Source organism: Talpa occidentalis, unplaced genomic scaffold (assembly GCF_014898055.3).
Source record: "Talpa occidentalis isolate TD23 unplaced genomic scaffold, MPIMG_talOcc4v2.1 talOcc4.9, whole genome shotgun sequence".
In the NCBI taxonomy this organism is placed as follows: Eukaryota; Metazoa; Chordata; class Mammalia; order Eulipotyphla; family Talpidae; genus Talpa; species Talpa occidentalis.
Window position 1 is genome coordinate 31,105,566 of NW_023605305.1, and position 25,677 is coordinate 31,131,242.

Consider the following 25,677-nt stretch of genomic DNA (forward strand, 5'->3'; position numbering starts at 1 on the left):
CTCTCTGTCTTGCCTGCTGCTCCCCTCAGCAGTGTATTTCATCAGTCTGCCGGTTCTGTTCCCTGCTCTGTCTCTGTTGAATCCTCTCACCCTCCTGCGCATCTGGCCTTTACCCCGGTTCTTGTATAAATAAATAAATCTTAAAAAAAAAAAAAAGAGGAAGACAGTGAGAGGAAAAGACCAACAAAAGAACTACGAGACCACAATTAAATAGAAAACAATAAAAAAGGAACAGTAAATACTTCCACTGCAATAATTACTTTAAATATATACAGATTAAACTCCCTAATCAAAAGATATACAGCAGCTGAAAATATTTTATTTAAAAAAAATCTAACTAGAAGGGCCTCCCCGGTGGCGCAGCGGTTGAGCGCTGGGTTGCGAAGCTGCCCGCGGCCTCTGCGGTGCCGGTTCAATGCCCGGCTGCTCCCCGGCCACCGGAGGAGGGTCCCACATGGCGCGCAGACCTCTCCTGCCGCCCGCTGCTCCCCTCAGCAGTGTACTTCGATCCTTCTGCCTGCTCTGCCCCCTGCTCTGACTCTGGTGAATTCTCTCACCCTCCCACGCTTCTGACTGTACCCAGTGCATGTATAAACAAAAAAACAAACAAACAAATAAAAAAAAAAAAAAAGCCTCTATTAAAAAAAAAAAAAAATCTAACTAGGGCCTCCCCTGGTGGCACAGCGTTGAGCGCTGGGCTGCGAAGCTGCCGCAGCCTCTGCAATGCCGGTTCGATCCCCCACCACCAACGAGAGTCCCACATGGAGTGACAGATCTCTCCTGCCACACTCGCTGCTCCCCTCAGCAGTGTATTTCGTTATTCTGTCTGTTCTGTTCTCTGCTCTGGCTCTGGTAAATTCTCTCACCCTCCTGCGCTTCTGACTGAACCCAGTGCTTGTATAAATAAATAAATCTTTAAAAATAAATAAATAAATCTAACTATTTGTTGTCTACAAAAAAATTCATTTTAGACTTAAGGACATATATAGGTTGAGAGTGAAGAGATGTAAGACATTTCCATGCAAATGTTAAAGAAAGCGGGAATGGCTATCCTTAAGTTAGAAAAAATAAACTTTTATTTAAAAACTGTAGCAAGAGACAAAGAAGGACACCACATAAGCATAAAAAGGTCATTTCAAGAGGAAAATATAACAATTATAAACATATATGCATCCAACATTAGAGTACCTAAATATATATAGTAAACATTGACAGAACTGAAGGGGAAAAATAGCAGCAATACAGAACTGACTCCAGTAGAGGGAGAAACTATGCCTAGGGCTGTTGCAGCCAGAACTGTCTAGCCAGGGACCCAAGACAAACAACCATCATCAGAATTAACTAGCAAGGAATAAATTCAAATCTTTCCCTCCTGAATGGCACAGACCATCATAAAGGCTCACTCAAAATCAGTACATACAGGTTGAAACCTCCTTAAGAAAAATCTGATGTCTAACTCTTTAATTTTCACATATCCTAAGAAGATAAGAGAGAGTAAAATGTTGATGGATAAAATGAAGAGAGAAGCTGACATTTCACTTATTGAGGCCAAGTTCACAGCTGGGTATCGCAGCACCACAGTTATCCAAAATGTAAATAAAAGTCCAAATGAAGATTCAGAGGGAGCATTATCATGAAGAAACTGGCAGTGACGAACTGACTAGTTTAGAAAGAGTGGGGAATAGTAAGGTAAATTAAAGATGAACTATAGCAAAGTAGTAGAACTACCGATGGAACTAACTTTGCTGCAGACATCCATTGTTATTTTGGATGAAGCCATAATATAATCCATATGCATATAAATGCCATCGAAGATGTCATTATTCTCTAGATTGAACATACCTTTGTTTATAACATCACAGACTGAATGAGAAAGAATGAGAAGAGTTATATAGGTTAAATACAATGCAGGAGACAAAAAGGATTCGCAAAGAAAAATCTCAGAAGACTCTGAAGCAACAAAGGGCAGCTGGAGAGATGATGGAGCCTGCTAATCTGGCTGAAGTACAAGATGAAATTCTTCTGTTGCTATACTATTTCCTGCTTTGGTTATTTCAGAAACCCTACCAAGGGCACTGTTTTAATTCAAGGTGTATAGGTTTCATGCATAGAGCTATTTATTTTTTGGCCTAGAAATTTCACTAGTTGCAAAATTTCCCTTGATATCCATTTCTGGAATTACCTTTCAGAATCATAATTCAGTAGCCACTTATTACAGCCCAGGAACTTATAGAAATGTCTGCACTTACTCTGCAGAAGTATTGCCCTGCTCCATTTACATCTGTGTTACAAGTGATCTGCTTACCAATTATATTAGGAAATATTCTTTAGGAAACAGCAGTGGTCTCAGGCTAGCAGAGGTAGGCCAACTACAGCTGGAGCACTTTTGTCCTACCTACTCACAGAACTTAAAGCAGTTGGCGTAGACTGCTATAACCATCTATGTGTTACGGGCACTTCTTCCCTCAGGTTTTATGAAAATCTTCACTCATTTTTCTTTGCATGACAAGTCTCTCTCCTGGATTAGTTCTGTCCACTTAAATGTGGCATTGGTATAAAAAGTAAGATAATTTAAAAATACAACAATATAATAAACATCAGGAGACTCAATAGCCCATTTTGAATAATGGGTAGAATTTCATACAGAATGTCACTGAAGAAACAGACATCTTGAACAACACAATGGGCCTCGTATACATATACAGAACATTCATACCCCTACCAACAGAATACACATTCTTCTTAAGTGCACAAGGAATTTTCTCGAGGGTATATCACTAGTTAGGTCACAAGAGAAGTTTTAACAAATTTAAGAAGGCTAAAATCATACAGAGTATGTTTCCTGAAAGCAATGAAATGAAATTAGACCAATAACATAAGAAAAAAGTGCCTGTGGTGGCAGAAAATTCTCAATTTCAAATTTAGCTACCCCAGTCATATAATTTAGGGTAAAATCTTTACATCTCTGAGCTTTAGTCTTCTCACCTACAAAAAGAGATATAATACCTCAGAAGGGTTTTGTGAATATTTGGTGATATAAACTAGATATACCACTTATCAAAGAGTATGGCAAGCAACAAATAATGATTGTTTTTATTGTTTTTTTCTAATGTTCTTGCTGTTATTAAATTTTTATTAAAATGTAAAATAATCCCAAATCTCACTACATAAAATCATTAGTTCACTATCTGCCCATCATTTATTCATATATTTATTGAACTCATTATATGACTGATTATGCATCAAATGATGCAGAACAAAAATTAATAAAAATTATCCATGACTTCAAGTAAATTTCAGTGACAAAGTAAATTAGGAGATAATTAAATGTCTGTAGTAGAATAAGGGATAACACAGAATAGCTTCAGGTGCCTGTAAAGGTAGAGACTCAGTGACTTAAAGAGGTACCTGAGACTTAGTGTTTCTCGAAGAAAGAAATGCTGGACTGAGTTTGAATTAACATTTTACCAGGTAGAGAAAGGGATCTGGGTCACAAAGAAAACAGCATCTGCAAAGGTATGAAGGCTTAGACAAATTGGCAAACTGCAGAATAGCAAGCAAGTAAATATGACTTTTTCATCAAAGCATTCAGAAAGTTAATGTATCTGTTGCTCAAAATATTTCATTTAACAAATACAGGATTAATTTAGTGTGCAAGCCCTCTGCTTGGTTCTGTGAGAGAACTGGGATTAATCAGATTCAGATTCTTTCCTGAAGCAGGTTACAGTTTGGTAGAAAAGAATAAAGTTTAAAATAATCATGAAAAATGTCAGGAATCTCTAGAGAGATAAAATTATAGTGATGTTATCTATTTTCCTAAGGGAAATAAGAGTTATAGAGAGAACTATATGGAAAAAACAGATGAAGAATTCATAGAAGGGTTCATATTTGATATACAGACTTCATTTATCATAAGAAAAACATTAATTATCCACCAATTCGAGACCAGGCTATGTGCTAGACACTTAATATATTCCATAACTCTGAAAGGAAAAAAAATTATGGAGGCTTAACCGAAGGCAGTATATGTTATCCACATAAACCAATACTCTCGATTCATTGGATCTATTAATCACCTTACTCTTTCTCAGTAAGCCTGGACATACCTACAGAAATCTTTTCAGTACAGCACACCAGGTAGCCAGAGTTAGCACATAAGAGAAAACTCCCTCTGACTTTCCTGTTTTAAATAATCTGAAATAAATCCTTGAATTAAACTACATCTAATAAAAAGTGCATCTGTCAAGCAAATTGTTTCAAGAAACAACTGAATTGTTTTCACTAAAATGCCTTTTAGCATTACACCCTTAGCCTACATTGAAGGATGTTACAAAATACACGCCTATGAAATATATTGTAAGTAGAAGAGCAATCTTATTGAGGACAATTTTCATCACGTTTCAGTATCTTTTTAGAAAGCCCAATAGGAAGAATTCCTATCAGATTTCAGAACTTTGTTTATTTTTATCTTAGGGATGTTGTTTCTCTTGGCACTTGCTGCCAAAACACTCCAGTTAAATTTGTTTCCTACATATAGCAAATTATGGGACCTCATATCATGCATTTCATGTACTCATCCAGCAGAATTTTCTTTTGCTACTTCCTCTTTCTGAGATATCCTCACTTATCAATTTTTAAAATATTATTACTATTTTGTACATAATTCAGTAAGATTAACCTTACTATATATTAACATGTTATATTAACTATATTTTAATATATCTATTTCTTTAATAATAAGATAGACCTATTAAAAGTTGAAGAAATTGTGGCTTAGTTTCCAAGCCAGGATTTAAACTGTAGCCTGACTCCATTTAACCATCCTACTATACTACAAGGCTTATTTATTACTAGCATACATCCAAATGATATAACCAGTTGTTCACACAATTTTGGAAAAATACGCATTATTCATTTAGGTACTACATGATTAGATGTGATCTTTCCAATAAGGGATGGAAAAAAAAAACAAGTATGATTAAGGTAGATATTCTAGGAAGGGAATCTTGATTAATTCAGACTGCCAATAAACCAAAACACATCATTTTTAAAATGAGGGTAACTCCTATCTTCACAGAGCTATTGTTGCAAAGAGACTTCATGTCTTTAAATGAGGTAAAAAGAACCCAAAAGATAGGTACCAAGTACAGGCTGTATAAGGCAATAATACGAGATTGAAAGAAAGTGGAAACATTGTTCCTGCATGTGGAGTGATCAGCTCTGACTGGAAGGACAACACTGCAAATAATAATAATAGTATTATAATAGTAGTGTTATGGGTTGAAATATGTCTCCCCAAAAAACCATACATTGAGTCCTAACCCCAACATCTCAGAAATTTACCTTACTAGGAGAAAAAGCCACTATAGAGATAATCAAGTTATAAGGAGGTCATTAGAATGGGCCTTGAATTCAATATGACTGATGTCCTTATAAAAAGGAACAGAGACAGACATGCACACAGGGAGAACACCACGTGAAAATGAGGACAGAAATAAGAGTGATGTTGGTAAACAATCAGAAGCTAGACGAGAGACATGAAACAGATTCCTCCTCAAAATACTTAGCAGGAACCACCTGCTGACACCTTGATCTCAGATTTCCATCCACCAGAACTGAGAGACAATAAATTCCTGCTGTTTAAGCCACTCGGTTTATGGTTATTTGTTATGGCAGCCCAAGCAAAACAACATGAGTTAAACAGAGTGAAACCCTACATAAACAAGTTTTCAATTGTTGGTATAAGCAATCTAAGTTCTTTGACAGTTTGAGAGAACTGTCATATAACTGACACTAGCATGTCCCTTTCACACACACACAAAGGCACACATGCACATTATTCAAGACAAAAAAATTTAACTATTATTTGTAAAATAAAATTATGTTTACCTGTCTCATTAATATTTTCTGTTTGTTTGTTTTTTTTATTTTATTTATTTATTTTTTTTATTAAATAATAAATTTTATTTTTATATTCCCCCATACAACTGCACATGCCCCATTCTGACCCCAATCCCTCCCCTCCCAGCCCCCACCCCCCAAAAAAGTGTCTCTGGTTCATAGTTTTTTGTTGATTTTGATTTTCACTTTCTTACAGTTATTCATTTTCTTGGTCCCTTATTTAAGTTTTCTAGATTCCTGCTATGAGTGAGACCATCCGGTATTTTTCTTTTTCTTTTTGGCTTATTTCGCTGAGCATGATCCCTTCCAGCGCCATCCATGTTGCTGCAAATTGCATGTGTTTATCTTTTTTGAATGCTGAGTAATATTCCATGGTATATATGTACCACATCTTCTTGATCCAGTCATCTATTTTTGGGCATTTGGGCTGTTTCCAAAGCTTAGCTATTGTAAATAGTGCTGCTATAAACATAGGGGTGCAGGTGTTCTTTGGAATGGATGTTTCTGTGTCCTTTGGGTAAATACCTAGGAGTGGAATTGCTGGATCATATGGAAGCTCTATGTTTAGTAGGTCCAGAAATCTCCACACAGCTCTCCATGGTGGTTGGACCAAAATTCTGAGTAACTACTATGTGCCATTCAGAGTATGCTCAGGTCATAAAAAATCTACAAAGCCCAACACTTACCAAATGGAAATTCATAATCAAGCCCTGATGTCTCCTTTCAGTATACCCACAGCATTTGTTGATGGCAATGCAATTAAGTTCAACTGAATCCTTCCTTTAACCAGTTATTTATAGGGAAGCCTTCTTTCTCACAAAGTTAGCAAGCACTTTATACAGAACCAAGTAAAGAGTAAACATTCAATATTTAATGACTTAGCATATAATCAAAGTGTGTCCCTTTTAATCCAAAAGAAATAATATCTGGGAAAATAGGATATAACATATAAGGTACTATATAAATATTAGTATAACCACTACAATTCTAATTATTATTAGCAACAAAACATAGCATTTAATTTTTTAAGTATTTTTCAGTTAATTACTTCAAAATTGATGTTTTTGAACAAGTTGTTCAATTATCATGAAATAGTATATGGGTGGAATAATACTGAGTTGTCAAATAGAATTGGATTTTGAAGAAAAAAAAAAAAAAAAAAACCTCACCAGGCAAGCTCAAAAGCAAAGTTCTCTTAAAAACTCACCACTTTCAAAGCAAGCATCAAAGATAAGATGTCCTTTCCTGGGCTGTCCACAATATCCAGATGGAAGCACCATGTATTTGCTCACATTCCCTCCAATGGCATCATCGCTCCCCAGATCATTGCCTAAAAAAAAAAAAAAATAGACTCATGTCAAATAAATCAAAATGTATATAGTAACAGAAGTCCAATAAGGTTATTATAATTAAACACACATATCATACCACACACACACACACACACACACACAGAGTCATTAAGTGCTTATCCGGGGAATAAGAAATTAAGCACATATGATGGTAGAGGATACATTTTGAAATCAAAAAGATACGGGTTCAAATCTCATATTCTACCTCTATGATGCAATGCAATCAACTTTATCTCTTTAAACCTCAGTGTCTCCTATCCATAAAAAAGATTACAGTAAAACACATCTTTCAAAATGGTGTTATGGGAATTAGGTATAATATCTAGTATGACTGATGAAATTTAAAAAGTTCATTAAATTACATCAATTATTTAATAAATGCTAATGATTTGTTGCAAATATAGTTAATTATACTAATTTGAATAAAGCCATAGTTCTATTATCACCATTATAACTACTTAATGTTCTACCATCAGAAATAATGTGAGAACCAATGCATTAGCATAGATGTAGAGACCTGGAAAGATCAACACTTTTACCAACAAGAAATATTTCAATAAAGAACAAAATCATAACGTTTAAAAATCTATCAGGGAACTGAAAATTGTAAAGCAACCAATACACAGTATTAAGAAAAATAGGGCACTCCCCCTCCAAAAAAAAAATCTCAAAAATAACCTGAACCACCTTTAAAATGTGCAAAAATTAACCAAATAGACAAGTGCAAAGAGAAATTCGTGTATGGAGGAACTAGGTGGGACTATAGAGCAAAAGACATCAAATAGACCATGAAAGACTTTGTTGTCATGCAAAGAAGGTCGGAATTTATCCTGAAGGAGTAAAAACCTGTTCTTGAAGGAGCTGAAGCTGGGCTGGGTACAATCTATAGCCTTGGGGCTCAGTCAGGGCCCAGAGCATTTTCACAGAAAGAAAAAGGAAAAACTGCCTCCTTGGTAATGTGGTCATTGACTCCTAGGTCAAATGTTCAAATGTGGTAACTGAATGATGCGGGCAGGAGAGCTAGAAGAGCAAGGGTCTGGGATGCAGACTCAGAACCATTCTCTTTCCACACAGACTGCACTGTTTCAGGAAAGCATGATGATAGATCAGCCTTTGGAGAATTTACATATGTAATCTTGTCAAACTCTACAACTGCATTCTGGTTCCCAAATTAGACTTGTACTTCTAAATGAAATTTTAATTTACATGCTAAAAACAGAACTCTTAAAAACAACATCTGGCTGGCTTTCCTAATCTATTTCTGCCAGATTCAATATTCATTGAGTTCCAGCAGAGTGTTCTCCAAACCGTGACCTATGAAAGGTTTCTGGTGATTCTCATTAATCTTGCCTCAGGATTCACTGGGTATATACTCTGTGCCAGGCACCATGTTAGGTGCTGGAGCTACAGAGATGAATAAGACTTAAAATATACTTCAAGGAGTATAGGCAAATGAGGTAGACAAGTAAACAAGTCCAATAAAGTATTTTACATTCTCAGATACAAGTATGCACATTGTTAGCTGGAGACTAAAAGAAATAAATCCTTTGTGTTAGAAAAGGGTGGGGGAAGGATCTAGAACATTTTCCTACAGAAAAGGTATCAAGTGATACTTAAACCGAATGTTGAGTAGGTATCTACCAGGCAGCCCAGATATAAAACCCCAATTCTGGAAAAATAGGTTGCTCTGGGGAAAAAAAAGACCCAGAGATTAAAGAGACCATCCTAGAGAGTTAGACAGAAGTCAGACTATGGGAAAGTCTACATGTTTACTAAGAAATGTGTATGTATACTTATCCCATAAACAATTGAAATTCTTCATGGAGCTGACGCAGAAAAAATATATAATGTGTTTTGTACAACAGAAAGATCCTTCTGGCAGTAGAATGGATAATAAATACAGTATAGAAAGTGCAGTTAAGGAGGCTGAAACAAAGTTTAGATGAGGTATGATAAGAGTCTGAACTAGGTAAAAGCAGTGGAGAGAAGAAAAGTGAAAGCCATCCATAAGATATACTAAATAATTAGATGTTGTTAGTCCCCTAATTATTTCCCCCTCTCAGGCATTTTAATTTCATTTAATTTTATGATAATTTTATTTTTTACATCATGGTTCATTTTTTAAGTAATATATGCTTCCTCCCACCCCCTCAGGTGTAGTCCCCACATAATTTCCTTCACCAATGCACCCGTGCACCATCACCTCAGTCCCCTGTGCTCCTCCCTCCCTCCCTCTGATCCCTCTCCCTCCTCTTCCCCTGCAGGATGTCTCAGATTTATAATTGTCTGCTTTTGCTTTGCTATGTTTTGTACTGTTATTATTTTTTTATACTGATGTCTTATTATTCCCCTAATTCTTATATCCCATTCTTGGGAGTACATTTCTCCTGTAAATAAATGGATCAATGATATTAAGTAAATATAAGAGAAAAAATGAAAACCAAGATACAGCAATGTTCAAAGATGGCAATATTAAATTCTCACATTTCCCAGGAATAACTGAATTCTCAAAGGTATAAAAGATTTTATGTAAGACTTAGAGAAAATTAGTGATTATAATTTTTTTATATATTTCAAAAACAGAAGGGCTAGCCATGAGCATAGCAGACTTAAAATTCAATTATTTTTAAGCAAAATTATTTGACCAAAATAAATAAAATCAAACATAGAGCACTTCACTTAGCTTGTGCAAAAAGATTCAATTGCACAAATCCAGCATAATAGAAAGAAATATGAGAAAAGTTTCTGTTGATCAATATTATTTTTTTAAAATTCAATGAAGATTATGACAACATTGATAGAAATAAGTTATCATGAACATGTAAAACAATAGGTTTTTTTATTAAGATATTGTATTCCTTTCAGGTATACTAGGCAATGATTCTATATTTGTGTATCTTGCAAAATATCATCACAAGTTTAACACCCATCATTACATATAGTTATAAAATATTTTATGATAAGAACTTTGAAGAGCTACTCTCTTGGCAACTTTTAAATGTACTATCCAGTATTATTAACTCTAGGCATCATGTTGAACGTTACATTTCCAGGGCTGATTTATTTTTATTTTTTTATTTTTTTTTAAATAATAAATTTTATTTGTATATTCCCCATACAATTGCAACCCCCCCCACTTTGACCCCAATCCCTCCCCTCCCGCCCCCCACTCCCCAAAAAGTGTCTCTGGTTCATAGTTTTTTGTTGATTTTGATTTTCACTTTCTTATAGTTATTCATTTTCCTGGTCCCTTATTTAAGTTTTCTAGATTCCTGCTATGAGTGAGACCATCCGGTATTTTTCTTTTTCTTTCTGGCTTATTTCGCTGAGCATGATCCCTTCCAGCGCCATCCATGTTGCTGCAAATTGCATGTGTTTATCTTTTTTGAATGCTGAGTAATATTCCATGGTGTATATGTACCACAGCTTCTTGATCCAGTCATCTATTTTTGGGCATTTGGGTTGTTTCCAAAGCTTAGCTATTGTAAAAAGTGCTGCTATAAACATAGGGGTGCAGGTATTCTTTGGAATTGATGTTTCTGTGTCCTTTGGGTAAATACCTAGGAGTGGAATTGCTGGATCATATGGAAGCTCTATGTTTAGTAGGTCCAGAAATCTCCACACAGCTCTCCATAGTGGTTGGACCAGTTTGCACTCCCACCAACAGTGCAGGAGAGTTCCTTTTTCTCCACAACCTCGCCAACATTTGTTGTTGCTAGTTTTTTTAATATGTGCCATTCTCACTGGTGTAAGATGGTATCTCATGGTAATTTTGATTTGCATTTCCCTGATTACAAGTGATGTTGAACATTTTTTCATATTCCTGTTGGCCATTTGCATTTCCTCTTCAAAGTAGTTTCTTTTTAGCTCTTCTGCAGGGCTGATTTATTTTATAACTAGAAATTTTGTACCTTTTAACCACTTTCACCCATTTCACCCAGCCAACTACCCCCATAATGCTGAAATGAACATCGGGGTGCAGATAAATATTTTCAAATTAGCATTTTCATTTTCATCAGATAAACACACAGAAACACAATTGTTGATTACATGGTCATCCTATTTTTAACTATTTGACACATCTCCATGTTTTTCATAGTGATTGCAGCAATTTATATTCTACCAATAGTGCACAGGTATTCCCTTTTCTCTACATCCTCACCAGGACTTGTTATTTCTTGTCTTTTGATAGGAATCATTGTAAGGGTGTGAGGTGATTTCTCACTGTGGTTTTGATTTGCATTAAATGATAAGTTTTAATGGGTTATATGCTGATCAGGCCACAGATGAAGAGCACTGATCCACTTCAGGCATCGCATTTTAAGGGAGACATGAACTAGTGTTTATATAGGAAGAGAATAATAACCTTCCTGAGTCATCTGAGATATATATCCAATGAGGAAAAGGTGAAAAATTAGTAAGTGACAGTAATAAGTTCTACTTCACATCTACCACACAATAGATATTTCTAATGTTTAATACATAAACGGGATCAAAAAACTAAAGGGATTCATTACAACTCTGATAATTTGAAGAGCTAACATGTAAAAGGAAAACTAGAACATCAAACTTGCACTGTTAGACTGGTCTAGAGCCACCAGGAAGTAGATTTCAGCTCAAAATATTAAAAAAAAAATCTAATGAATATAACCACTTAGCAGTAAAATAAGCTGCCCTAGAGAAGTGTTCTCCTCTTCATGAGAGACATCTGAAAAATATACTAGATTGGAAGAACTAGAGTCACAATAAGGGGGGGTGCAATTGTATGGGGAATATAACCAAAATGAAAATGCATACATGTGCAAAGATGAAAAATGATGTAAGAATTATATAAAATAAAAAAAAGAAAAATTTACTAGATTATTAAAAAGATATTTTTCCTTAAGCAGAAAGTTGAACAAGTTGGCCAAAGTATCCTTCAAAGTCTATGATTTAGAAGTTCCTAGGCATCTACTACATGCCTGGGCAGTAAGAAATACCAAAAACAAACAAAACAAAGTGTATGACATTTCTGCTCTCAATAAGCTTATCCCAGAGTTGATAAGATTCAATTTACAAGAATTGTTGACATATTTTCTACTTTCCAATATATGTGTGGGAAAATAAACTTAAAATGCAATGGCAAAATATCTCAGGTCATCTGTAGACTATTACTGGTGAAGAATAGCTTACTTTAAAAAAAATAATGTGTTGGCCTCCCTTGGTGGCGCAGTGGTTGAGCGCTGGGCTGCGAAGCTGCCCACAGCCTCTGCAGCGCCGATTCGATCCCCAGACACCGGCAAGGGTCCCACATGGCCGCAGACCTCTCCTGCGGCCCCCGCTGCTCCCCTCTGCAGTGTCTTTCCTCAGTCTGCCTGTTCTGTTCCCCGCTCTGGCTCTGGTGAATTCTCTCACCCTCCCATGCTTCTGACTGTACCCAGTGCTTGCATAAATAAATAAATAAATCTTTAAAAAAAAAAATGTGTTATGGTGAGGTGATATTCAACAAAGTATTTGAATAATAATGGGTATGGTAGTTTTATATTACATGACTTATGTGCAATTCCCATGAATGATACCTTGACAGTTCCTTATTATTCAGAAGCTAAGCATGTTTCATTAAAGTGAAAATAATAAAATCTCTCATATTTATGCTTGAAGATCTTAACTAAGTATAGAATTAATCATAGATTGTATAAAATTCTCTTAAGTATTGTAATACATAAGTTTTTCTTATCTCCTCATATCATCTAACAAAGTGTCTTAAATAGAACAGATGAGTTATAAACAGTCCACTTAATAGATGAACAAGTGATTAAGTAACAGAATAATACACAGAAGTTATTTCAAATTATGCTTACATTATTTCAGTAAGAAGATGTGACAATTATGTGTACTGAACCACTGTAGATAAAATTAATCAGAATTTATAGTAGAAATTGGTTAAAATCAGTAAAAATAGCTACCACTTATTAAGAACTTATGATGTGTGAGATATTAGATTAAGCATATTACATATTTTTTCATATAACACAACAGTCACATTTAATTAAATAAATAATTAATTGATTACCTACTGCGTGTATACCAACAACAGCTCTAACTGGGAGGACAGTGGCAGTCAAGACAGAAAAAATTCATTCAGTGATTCTTGCAGCAAATGTTATGAGAAGCATTTATATACCAGACATTATGCTTGGTACTTTAGAAAACATGAGAAACAAAACAGTCACATATATGGCTTTGATAGAATTCATATTTTGGTGGGAACACATTTAATAAACATGTAACATTCTGGCAAGGATGATATATCATACTCCTACCAAACTCTGCTTCCCTTTTTCTTCCTGGCATATAACCTGACTACATTTCCCAATCTCTGTCACAGTTAGGTGTCACGATGTGACTGAATTCTATTCAACTTAATTGTTTGGGTTTTTTTTAAGATTTATTTATTTATTTATTTATTTATTTATACAAGCACTGGGTATAGTCAGAAGTGCGGGAGGGAGAGAGGATTCACCAGAGCCAGAGTGGGGAGCAGAACAGGCAGAAGGACCGAAGTACACTCCTGAGGGGAGCAGTGGGTGCGGCAGGAGAGGTCTGCGCGCCATGTGGGACCCTTGGCAGGGGCCGGGGATCAAACCAGCGCAGCAGAGGCTATGGGCAGCTTCGCAGCCCAGCCCTCAACCGCTGCGCCACCAGGGGAGGCCCTAGCCAACTTAATTGTAAGAAAAAGAGATTATGTTGCTTTCGGACCTGCTTTCCACACAATCTCTTCACACTCTCTAACCCATTCACCAGTTAAAAGCAGGTAAGTACAAGACTCTAGAGATAGAAGAGCCCTGTGAAAGGAGGAGCTTAATTCCCCAAATGACTGCACGCTTCCAACTAGCACAGAATTATAATCAGAGTAAGAAACAAAGTTCATTGAAGTCAATGAAATTAGGGTTTTTCATCGTAACAGTATGCCTACTCTTTTTAACATAAATATTACAGGTAGTAATAAATGCTATGGAGAAAAATAAAATAGGTAAATGAGACTGAGATTAAAGGAAGTGATACTTTAGGTAGAACAGTCAGGAAAGACCTCCCTAAGAAGTGTTATTTTATCTAGGACCAAAACAAAATGACACAGTGATTCCTGTGAAGATCTAGGGGGAAGGCATCACAGAAAGAACAAGTGTAAAAAGCGTGAAGCAGAAGCAAACTTGTAATGTTCAAAAAACAGAAAGAACAGAAATTGAAAGCACTGTTCCATTGTGAATTTAATTGCATTTCTATCCAAAATGGAAAAATGAACAAACAAGTTAACTTCTCTCCTCCAAATATATCACTAAGAGGAAATGAAGCAGTATAAGAAAAGTTCTTATTTCCTTACCTATATCAGTGGTTTTAAGTCCTGGGCAATTTTGAGCCCCAGGGGACATTTGGCCATGTCTGGAGACATTTTTGACTGTTACAACTGTGGGACATGCCTGTGGATGGTGTAGTTGTAGAGAACAGAGGGATGCTGCTAAAGATCCTTGAATGCATAGGACAGACTCCCACAACAAAGAATTATCCCTCCAAAAATAGTACCAAGGAGAAGATACAACCTGACCTATAAGCTGAGGAAGGCTGCTTGGAAGTAAAACCTGATATAAACCCTAAAAGTTGAATATATAATTTAATTTGGCAGAAAAAAAGAAAATGGTCCAGACTAATGGACTTTCAGCCCAAAGGCCAGCATGAAGATGTATCGGAAAGCGCAAGAGAATCAGACTAGAGCACAAACCATGAAGAGGCTCTGCCACCATCCTCCGCTCTAGTAATGCCGATGGCCACACTCATGTCCATGCCCATGGCTTATGTTTTCACTAAGATTAAGTGGAAAATACTACTCAACTAATGCAAAAGATAAACCCGTGCCATTCCCAGCAATACGGATGGAGCTAGAAGGGATATTGCTTAGCAAAATTAGTCAGAAGGAGAAAAACAAATACTGGATGGTGTCACATGTGGAATATAGAAAAACAAAGACAAAGCCAAACTAAAAAACTGCCCCCTTGAAAGCTGCAAGGGAAGTGGGTCAACCAGAGCGGGAGGGGAAGGGAAAGGGATGAGAACAAAGAAGGGAGGGGGTTGGACTGTGGGTTCTTTGGTGGTAGATGCACTATGGCAACAATGCCTGAAGGGGGTATCCTACCTTCTATAAAGGAAAGTATGTGAACCATTATTAACTCAATGGAAAAAAAATAAGTAAATAAATAAAATAAAAACAAATCATAAAGTTTAAGTCCATATCTTGAGAGTTATATCATCTATTCAAAAAAAATAACAACTTGAACTTGCTAGAAAAGATGGCTCCATAAACACACACCAAGACCAGGTATTAACACAGCAGCAAATACAAAAACAACCTGAAGAAGTTCACCCAGAAACATCAGCAATAATCTGTTCTCCATCCAGCAACCTAAGTACCTGCTTTAAGTTTGGCAAGGATGACTTAAAGTGGTTTTTTGCAGGCTATGTTACCAATCTAGAATCTCTATAAATTTTTCTAGACATTATCTATAAAATCTAACTGCCTTACCCTGACTTGCCAGAGCTAAAAAAAAAAAAAAAAAAAAAAAAAAAAAAAAAAAAACCAACAACTGAACAGCTCTAAAATGATTGGTATAAGGGCTGTCTTTAATTGTGATTATTCCACTACCACCCAGTATGCTAAATTAGCATCCCAGATTAATCATTCCTACCATGTTCCTTTAAATTTCTTTCTCAGTGTGTATTCAAGTTTCTCTTTTAATATATTGCACATGTTCTCTCATATAACACCAATGCTTTTTACAAATCCCTGCCCTTTCTATATTTATCCTATCACCTTGCCATCTCTGTCCCTTCTAACAAATGCTTACTATCATCTTCATCAAGCATTATCCCCTAAATAATACACTATACTTCAGAAGTTTCAAATTCCTTTCTCCTTGAAGTTCTTAATACATAGGATAGGCATACCAGGTATTATTATTCCTATTTTGTGGATGAGAATACTAGATGTTACCTTTACCTCAAATTTTTCTACTTCAATCTTGCCTCTTACCTTCAACTTCAATAATTTCCCTCCTTCTCTACTTATCTCCAGCTTACTCCATTATGCACCCTAGTCTACTGATGACTCCTCTCTAAGGTATTCCGGTCCTTGTCCCCTTCTCTTTTCCAATTACTTCTCAGTTTTGTCTAACTCCTCAATCTGATAAAAGCCATAAATAGAAATCTACGCAAGAAACAAGGGACTATACTAGAAGTATTCCAGGGTCTTCTGAGAAGCTTCCTGAGAAAAAGACCCAACAAGGCCAATGAAATAGAAAACTAATTCTACTACAGTAAGGGAGCATGTAACAAAATCCATGGCATTATGTCTTCCTTCCCATTGTTATAACCAGCTATGTCTCTGTGTACATACATTGGAAAGAGCTCTGATAAACAACATTCAGGTTCATGTCCCTTCTGTGCCACTTAGTATGATCTTAAAGTCATTCCACCTACATCAATGAAGAACATTGAATTAAATTATCTCAATTACTTTTGTATAAAATCACAATATTTTAATGGCAAAAAAAACAGATATGAGTAAGACAGGATTTGCTGTTTATTCTGGTTTTATAAATTGGTTTGGTGCATAGAAGGTGTGTAATAAATGTTTGCTCAAAGCCTGCAGACAGGGAATGGCTGTAATCAATAACCAGTGACTGCCAAGATCAAATGGTGTTATGTTAAATAATCTCAGTACTTTGTTCACATATTGGTCCTAACTGCAAAAGGCAGAACCTGATAATGTCAAGAGGTTTTAGAAATTCCAGGAATAAAGTGGCAAAGTTCTTCACATTTCCAGCAACTGTTCTCATACCTGACATTCAGCAAATATCATACTGATGCCTCAAGCCACATTTTGATTCCCAGAGAATAGAACAGAGCAGACTCAGAGGATAAAACAGGGGACCTAAAAGCTCCTGTCAGAGTTTGCTTGTGGTATCCTGGGAAATTCCTCCAATTCAACAGGCAAAGAATATCATTCTACTTCCCAGAGACACTGCTCTAATATATTAAAAGACTGACAGCTACTCTTTAAATACACATGCAAATGGTAGTTAATCTTCTGCTGATTCTTCAGCTATAATTCTGACCTGAAGAAGCCTTGGGCTAAGGATCCTTCTACTTAGGATATTTGCTGCTGCTATTGTTTTATAGCTTCCTTTTTTGTGAGGAAGCTTAAACACAGTAGAAAAAGAAATGGCTTTTGGAATCAAAGTGACCTCTTTAAACTTCCTTCTTTTAACACTTGATAATTATATGCCTTTAGAAAGTTGCCTAAGCTCTTTTAGACACAGTTTCTGGAATTAGCATTACTTACCTCATGGATTCCTATAAGAATTAAATGAAAAATAGTGGAAGTATATAGAACGGATACTGGAAAATAACTGTCCCTATTTGGTGTTCAAGAAAAACCCACTTTTGGGCCTCCCCTGGTGGCGCAGCCTTTGGGCACTAGGCTGCAAAGCTGCCCGCAGCTTCTGCAGTGCCAGTTCGATCCCCGGCTGCTGGCGAGGGTCCCACAGGGCGCGACAGACCTCTCCTGCTGTGCCCGCTGCTCCCCTCAGCAGTGTATTTCGTCAGTCTGCCTGTTCTGTTCCCTGCTCTGGCTCTGGTGAATTCTCTCACCCTCCCGCGCTTCTGACTGTACCCAGTGCTTGTATAAATAAATAAATAAATCTTTAAAAAAAAGAAAAACAAAAACCCACTCTTGTAATAATTATAATTATGATAACCATACATAATTTATTGAGTACCAAAGAGAGCTCAATAAATCAGTTGTGAAAACACCAGGTAAAGTATGAAAGCTGCACACAAGGCAATAGAAAGAAAGAGAAAGGTATCGTGGTCAGATCAGAATGACAGGGAAAGAGTTCAAATTCCTGATGGAGTCTGATTAGCAGTCTCAAGTATCAAGAGCATACCAGAATGTGAGGAAACTGTCATTTTCACTACTTACCTTTCAGAGGTTAAAAAAAAAAAAATGTGAGGAAGAAGATACACATGCAATGCACTTCTGAAATCTTGGATTCTGAAACCAAGTTTCATTAAGCAATCATGGATGAATAACAATCAGACACAGAAAGTAGGCATGATGGCAGGGAGTGAGAGATAACAGACAGATAGATAGGATATAGACAGATGATGAAAAGAAACATACACACACACACACATAACATGTATTTCCTTCTTTATTTACTCCTCCTCTTATTCCTCTTCCTCACTTGGTCCTTAAATATTTGAATTCTTCAGATCCTTTTTCTATTCTATAAATTCTCTCAAATTTACTATGAATTATGACCAGCCATAGGTATATTTCACACTCAACAGGGCAAGTGTCAACAAGAATCTCTGCAATTAACAGGCTGTAGACAAGATTCAGTAGTATCTTCAGCAGCAAGAATCATAAAAAATCATAGTATACAACATAAAAGAACAGATATGTAGATTAAAAAATATGAAGGATAAAAAGTATTAAGGAATAAGTACATCAGAGCTCGCTTGAACTCAGAAAAGCTCAGGACCAGACAGCTCAGAATCCTTCATTCCTCAAGTTCCTCAATACTTGGAACTGAAAGAGAAAGGAAGAAACCAATATTTTTGAATGTTCAATTTGTGCCAGCTATTGTGTAAAGACTTTTAAACATTATTTCATTTAATCCTTACAACAATCCTATTATCCCCATTTTACAAATGGGGAAATTTGAGCCTTAAGTAACTAGGCCAAGATCACCTAGCTATCAAATTTATCTCAGATCTGATATCAATGGTTCCTGTTTTTTCCACTAAATCATACTAAACACATTCATAAGTTTCTTTTTCTGAGCATTAGGAAAATATTCATTGAAACTGTTTCATAAAATTATCTCTAAAAACACATGAAATGTTAGCAATGAAAGCGCCTTAGAAGTTATTTAGTTAGCTAACACTTCCACAATTTTATAGGTGATGAAACTGAGCCCCCAGGAAAGTTAAGGGACATATCTATACTAAATGCACACCCTAGCTCTCTGCCATTGCACTAGAATTTCCAACATTGTGGCAATCAGGTACAGAGGTATTTGATACAGATGCTTCACAAGGCTTTGAAATTTAACCTCAGTACAAAAATATTGACTGAAAAAATTCTCTGCTCTCTACCCACAATCGCTTCATCTTAAATTTTTCATCAAAATGAATAGCAACTTCAGAAACTCTTGTTTAAGAAATGAGTAATTTTTAAAAGGATTAATTCTGATGCCTTTTGTCTCCAATGCAAACTACCTTCAAATTGTCAATCTCCAAAAGTAATTGTAGAAAATTATCAAAACAAATGGTTACATCAATGTAGAGCATACTGAAATCATATATCCAATTTCTCAGAGTTGCAAAGATTTTCAAGATAGTTGCATTTTTATAGATAAAACTAATCTCTTATGTAGAAGGTAAACAATCTGTCTACTCCCAGCTGTGGTAAAGCTTGAGTTTCTACCAAACGAGCTGCTGGAGGGAATGTTCATGCCACATTAGGCAGAAGACAGGCATGGCTGCAATATTCCAAGTTAGCAATAGACACTAAAGAGATGATGAAGTTAGTGGCTATGGGGTTGGTTGGCCTTTGGTTTTCAGAGCAGCAAAAACAAGACAACAATGTCTGAGAGATTTTCTCTGCTAAAATAAAAAAGCAAGCTTTGCAACCAAATAATGAATTAACTTATGAAAAATTACGTTTCTTAGATTTTGATAAAGCAAGTTTAACCGAATTCGTTGTAATAATTAGACAAAAAGAAATTTATTGTCAGGCAAAGCATCATAATATCACAATTTCACAACATACCATATATTTATATATATAATCTTATATATATTTATGATTGTATCTGTCTGGGTTATTTTCATAATTCAAAGTTTTAACAACTAAACAAACAGTAGAAAAGAGAAAAAGTTTTAAAATATGCCTGAAAATAAACTTCAATGTATCCTTCAGAATGTGATTACCTTTATTAAGACAACATCCCTAACCTCCTCCATCTCATCTAATGATTAATCTTTTTCTGCACTTCCATTACAGATAGATTCATTTATGAACATAATTACGGCACTATACTATAATCACATGTAAATGCATCATGTGATACAACTTTGTAATTGCAGTGACAAGCACAATACTTGTATAAAATAGGGGCTCGATGTCTATTAAAGGAATGATTAAATTGTTCTCTAATATCCACTATACCCTGTATGAGATAGTCTCAGGTGAATCTCCAAAACCCTACTGGTACAACCATGCAACAGCCAATATCTATTATCATCTCCTTTTATTAGCTAACCACTAATACATGCATAAGTCTCATAGCAGGATAACGATCTCAAATGCTAAACACACTTATTGTCAAGATAAGCTAAAAATACCTGTATTCCAAAAAGAATATTGCCTTACTTACAGGAAAAATGATTGCAAGTATTCCCGCAGTTTCCCACAATTTCCAACATTAAGCTATGTATGTTTGTGGGTATGTGTATGTGTGTGTGTGTACTATATATAATAGAAGAAATGTGTAAAGAGAAAATAAATGCTATCTTCTATCCTTCAAAGTGGTAAAGATTAGCTTCTAATTTCCTTCAGTAGCACAAGAAAACTTGGGACACAGACAATGACAAAGAGAATCTTGCAAGGAATTAGTTCAATGTGTATGCAATTCTTATCTTAGAATTTCTTTATATCCATATTACAAGGTGAGCAAAAATGTCATCTTTAAATAGAAGACTCGGGACATTATATATTTTTTTACTTAAGTCAATAATTATAAGACTTCTAACCTCTTTTCATGTGACCAACAACAAAGATTATATCAACAAGGGCATTTCTGTTCATGCTCCTATTCTTGAACTTTTTCTGTACCGTAGCAATCACCAATGATAAAACAAAAGTTTTTGTTGAATTCTAAGCAAGCATTTAATCAAACATATTGGAGGTTTTGATTCACTTGACTTAATTGAGTGACTAGTTGTACCATAACAAATGCTTTAAATAGGCCCAATATCTCATCTCTCAATAGCAGGTATTCCCACAGTTGCTCATTTATACTTCATTATTTCGATTAACATAACTGACAGCTGGTGTTCAACACTGTGTTTTCATATATATTACTACCTTTAAATTTCACAAAATGCCCTTAAATGTGAATCATCTTCATTCATAAACTAATTGCGCTGAGGTTTAAAGAATTAGGTAACTTGCCTTTAGCTAATAAGAATAATATGTCCTCATTTAACATCCTTGATAGGTTCTTAGGAAAGGCAACTTTAAATGAAACAGTGAAAAACAGGTCATAGAAAAATACAATTTGGTTCATGGCAGGCCAGGATTGTTTTTGTCTCATCAGTGTTATAATGAAATGATGTTGAACAAAACAACATCATTCAGGGACCTCCTGTAGTGAAGTACAGATAAATAAAACTGTTTAATAAGTGTCTCAAGGGGCCTCCTTGGTGGTGCAAGGGGTTAAGCACTGCTCTATGAGCAATCCGCAGCCTCTACAGCATGAGTTCAATCCCCAGCCCGCCAGGGAGCAACCCACATGGCTCAGCAGACCTCTCCTGTCTCACCTGCTGCTCCCCTCAGCAGTCTATTTCAATCAGTCTGCCTGTTCTGTTCCCCGCTCTGTCTCTGGTGAATCCTCTCATCCCCCTGCATCTCTGGCCTACAACCCAGCTCTTGCATAAATAAATAAATTAAAAAATAATAATAAAAAGTGTCTCAAACAATATAAAGGCTTATGATGCTGTATCAGTCAGTCAATATTGCCCCAGTAAATTTAAAAGTTTATAATCATCTTATTATGCCCAACCTTTAAATCTCATCACAAGCAATCATTGCATATCAATTGTAGTGGCAGGATGGCACAGGGCAGGATCTCTATGATTGGAGCAGACAGGGAGAAGGGTGAAGGAGAGTCCTGGAACCCTCAGGCTTTTATTGGTATGTACCAGGTATATGGCAGGCAGGGGTGGGGGGAGGGGGCGGAGTCTGGCATGCCTCCCAGCCCTCAGCGAGTCTTTCTGGACTCTCTGGTGTTCTCTCATGGCCTCTGCCTCTCTGCTGGTGCTGCTCTCTTTCTCTTCTTTTCACTCTTGTTCTCTGCTGGTTGTTCCATTCTGGTTCTGCTGTTCCTTTCTCTCTGGCGTCCTGTGACGTCGCCCTTATGAGCCCAGTCTCTCAGCCCAGGTGTACCCACCTACGTATGCCCACACCCTCCTCTAGGTGCCCACCATCAGGCATGCATACAGATACAGGACTGCAGGGATCCATCATCAATCCTAATGGTAGGAGGGCAGAAAAGCCTGATACTTTACTTACCCTACATCCATATATATTGAATCCCTTCTAGAGGCAACAGCACATACTGTTTACATGTGCGGTAGAAGAAAATGACCTAGGTTCAAATCACATGTATATACCATTACCAGTTGTTTGAATATAAATAAGATACTTAACTGGACTGTGCTTCAGTTTTCTCATCTGTAAAGTAGTGATAATAATATGGCCAAATTAAACTTAATAATCCCAATTGAAATGCCACGAGGAACATAAAAAGGTGCTCAACATCATTAGTTATGAGGAAAATTAAACTTTAAATCACAATGAAAACCCACTTCAAACCTACTAAAGATTTCACCAGGACATCCCTGGTGGTGCAAGGGGTTAAGCACCACACTATGAAGCAACCCACAGCCTCTGCAGCACGAGTTCGATCCCCCGCCGGCCAGTGAGCAGCCCACATGGCACAACAGACCTCTCCTGACTTGCCCACTGCTCACCTCAGCAGTGTGCTTTGGTCAGTCCACCTGTTCTGTTCTCTGCTCTGTCTCTGGTGAGTCCTCTCACCCCCCACACCTCCGGCCTATACCCCAATTCTTGTATGCATAAATAAATAAATCTTTAAAAAAAAAAAAAAAGACTTCACCAAATGTTTGTGAAGAGGCCTCCACAGCCTCTACATCTCTGACTTTCATTCTGAGGGGTGGTTCCCAAATCATCAACCTACCCCAGATTTGGAGTGCCACAACAAACTAAAAAGTTTCTATACAGCAAAGGAAACCATTAAAAAATATATATTAAAACATGACCTACTGAATGTGGAGAAGATATTTGCAAATCATTTATCTGATTAGTGTTCAATATCCAAAAAATAAGTATCATTAAAAAATAGTCAAAGAACCTTATTAGACATTTTTCCAAAGAAAATATACAGATGGCAAACAGGTATACATGAAAAGGTGTTTAACATCACTAATCATTAGGGAAATGCGAATGAAAACCACAATGAGCTATCACCTCACATCTGTTATTATCAAAAAGACAAGAATTTACAAATGTTGACAGGAAAGGGAACAATTGTGTACTGTTGGTAGCAATGTAAATTCTTGTAGTAACTATGGAAGAAAGTATGGAGGTACCTGAAAAAGTTATAATGAGAACTACCATATCATCCAGCAATTCCACCTCTAGACATTTATCTAAATGAAGCAAAATCATTATCTTGAAAAGAGATATCTGCACTTCCATGTTCCTTGCAGCATTATTGACAATGGCGAACACATGAGAGCAACCTAAATGTCCTAAATGTAAGCAAAATAAATGTCATCAGTGGATGGATGGACAAAGAAATGATTGGCATATGCGTATACAAAGGATTATTCAGTCACAATAAAGAAGAAAATTATACAATTTGCAACATGATGGTCTTTGAGGACATTATTCTAAGTGCAACAAGTTAGAGTGAGAACTACAAACACTGTACAATCACTTTTATGCAAAACATTTGAAAAAAAAAAAAAAAAACCTAAACTCATAGAACAGACTGATAGTTGCCAGAGGCAGAAGGAGGGGGTGGGTGAAACGGGTGAAGGTGGTCAAAAGATAGAAACTTCAAGTTATAATATCAGTACACTCCTGGTGATCAGCTGAAGTGATGCATTTGGGGAACTAATCTCAAAGGGAAACAAAAGCAATAATAAACAAATGAGATCACGTCAAACTAATAAGCTTCTATACCTCAAAAGAAGCCACCACTAAGACAAAAAGGCACCTACAGACTGAGAGAAGATATTTGTTTATCACATATCTGACGAGGGGTTAATTTTAAAAAATATGTAAAGAACCCATAAAACTCAAAAAACAAAAACAAAAAAAATTTAAAAAAGACCTAAATAGACACCTCCAAAGAAGACATTCAGTCTATAAAACAGAGACAAACTGCAAGGGGGGAGAAGAGAGTAGGATCAAAACAAGGGTGGTGGGAATTTTACAGGTACTATAACCAGGATGAAAATGCATACATTGTACAAAAATGAAAAATGATGTAAAAAATATATAAAATAAAAAATATACATTGTATATATATTATATATATATATATTAAGGAATCTTGGGCTTTTCATTATGGAGCTACCTACTGTACATGCCTGGGAGTCCCCAACTCTACATTTCATTTAGATGGAGCAAGGAAAAGTTCCACTTTATTCAAACCACTAATATGCTGAGCTTCCCATTACATACAGTGGAACCCTATCCTCATTTTAAAAGAAGAAACCCTGTGTTATCTTTTATTATTAAATTCATTTTCCTGAAACATGTTTGTATCTTCAAGGTTTTGTTATTACCTAGAAAGGTACATTAAGACACAACTGCAATTCTGACACACTTAATGAAAAGACAAATAATGGTCAACTGATAATGGTCAAATCTTTTTTTTTTTTAAAGATTTATTTATTTATTTATTTATTTATTTATACAAACACTGGGTACAGTCAGAAGCGCGGGAGGGTGAGAGAACTCACCAGAGCCAGAGCTGGGAGCAGAGCAGGCAGAAGGACCGAAGTACACTGCTGAGGAGAGCAGCGGGCGGCAGGAGAGGTCTGCGCGCCATGTGGGACCCTCCTCCCGTGGCCGGGGAGCAGCCGGGGATCGAACCGGCACCACAAAGGCCGCGGGCAGCTTCGCAACCCAGCGCTCAACCACTGCGCCACCAGGGAGGCCCAGATAATGGTCAAATCTTATAAAAATATTTACATGCTGAGACCAATACATTCTTGAATATTTCATCCAGTTCCATGGATGAGAAGTATTTACGGACATCTATGATTCCATATTGACCACTGAAATTTCAGTGAGTACAATCAAACTTACAAAAACAAAGTTTCACTTTGTTTATTGTAATAAGTACATGTAAAGACCACAGAATTTCCACTGGGGCTTCCATGCATATGTCAGTCAGTATTTAACACTTTCCTATTCCCAAAAGCCTCCTTTACTCTTTTAAAATAAATAATTATGCCTAAATAACAGAGTAGAGAAGCATCAAGGGTTCTAACTGCTATTCACTCTAAT

The 25,677-nt window shown here is 36.3% G+C and overlaps 1 protein-coding gene and 1 pseudogene across 8 annotated transcripts in view; one reads left to right on the plus strand and one right to left on the minus strand.

The window, feature by feature from the left end:
• The window catches only part of LOC119236756 (V-type proton ATPase subunit D-like), a 38,791-nt pseudogene extending 36,658 nt beyond the window's left edge, over positions 1 to 2,133 (plus strand).
• The window catches only part of LOC119235247 (AGBL carboxypeptidase 4), a 940,458-nt gene that overhangs the window by 871,062 nt on the left and 43,719 nt on the right, over positions 1 to 25,677 (minus strand). For 7 of the 8 annotated variants that reach the window (XM_054691775.1, XM_054691777.1, XM_054691776.1 and 4 more), the window contains exon 2: positions 7,109 to 7,231. In XM_054691775.1, the coding sequence (XP_054547750.1) occupies positions 7,109 to 7,231 (123 nt within the window). Of the gene's footprint in view, positions 1 to 7,108; positions 7,232 to 25,677 lie in introns of those variants that run through there. The other variant, XM_054691774.1, reaches the window with a different exon arrangement.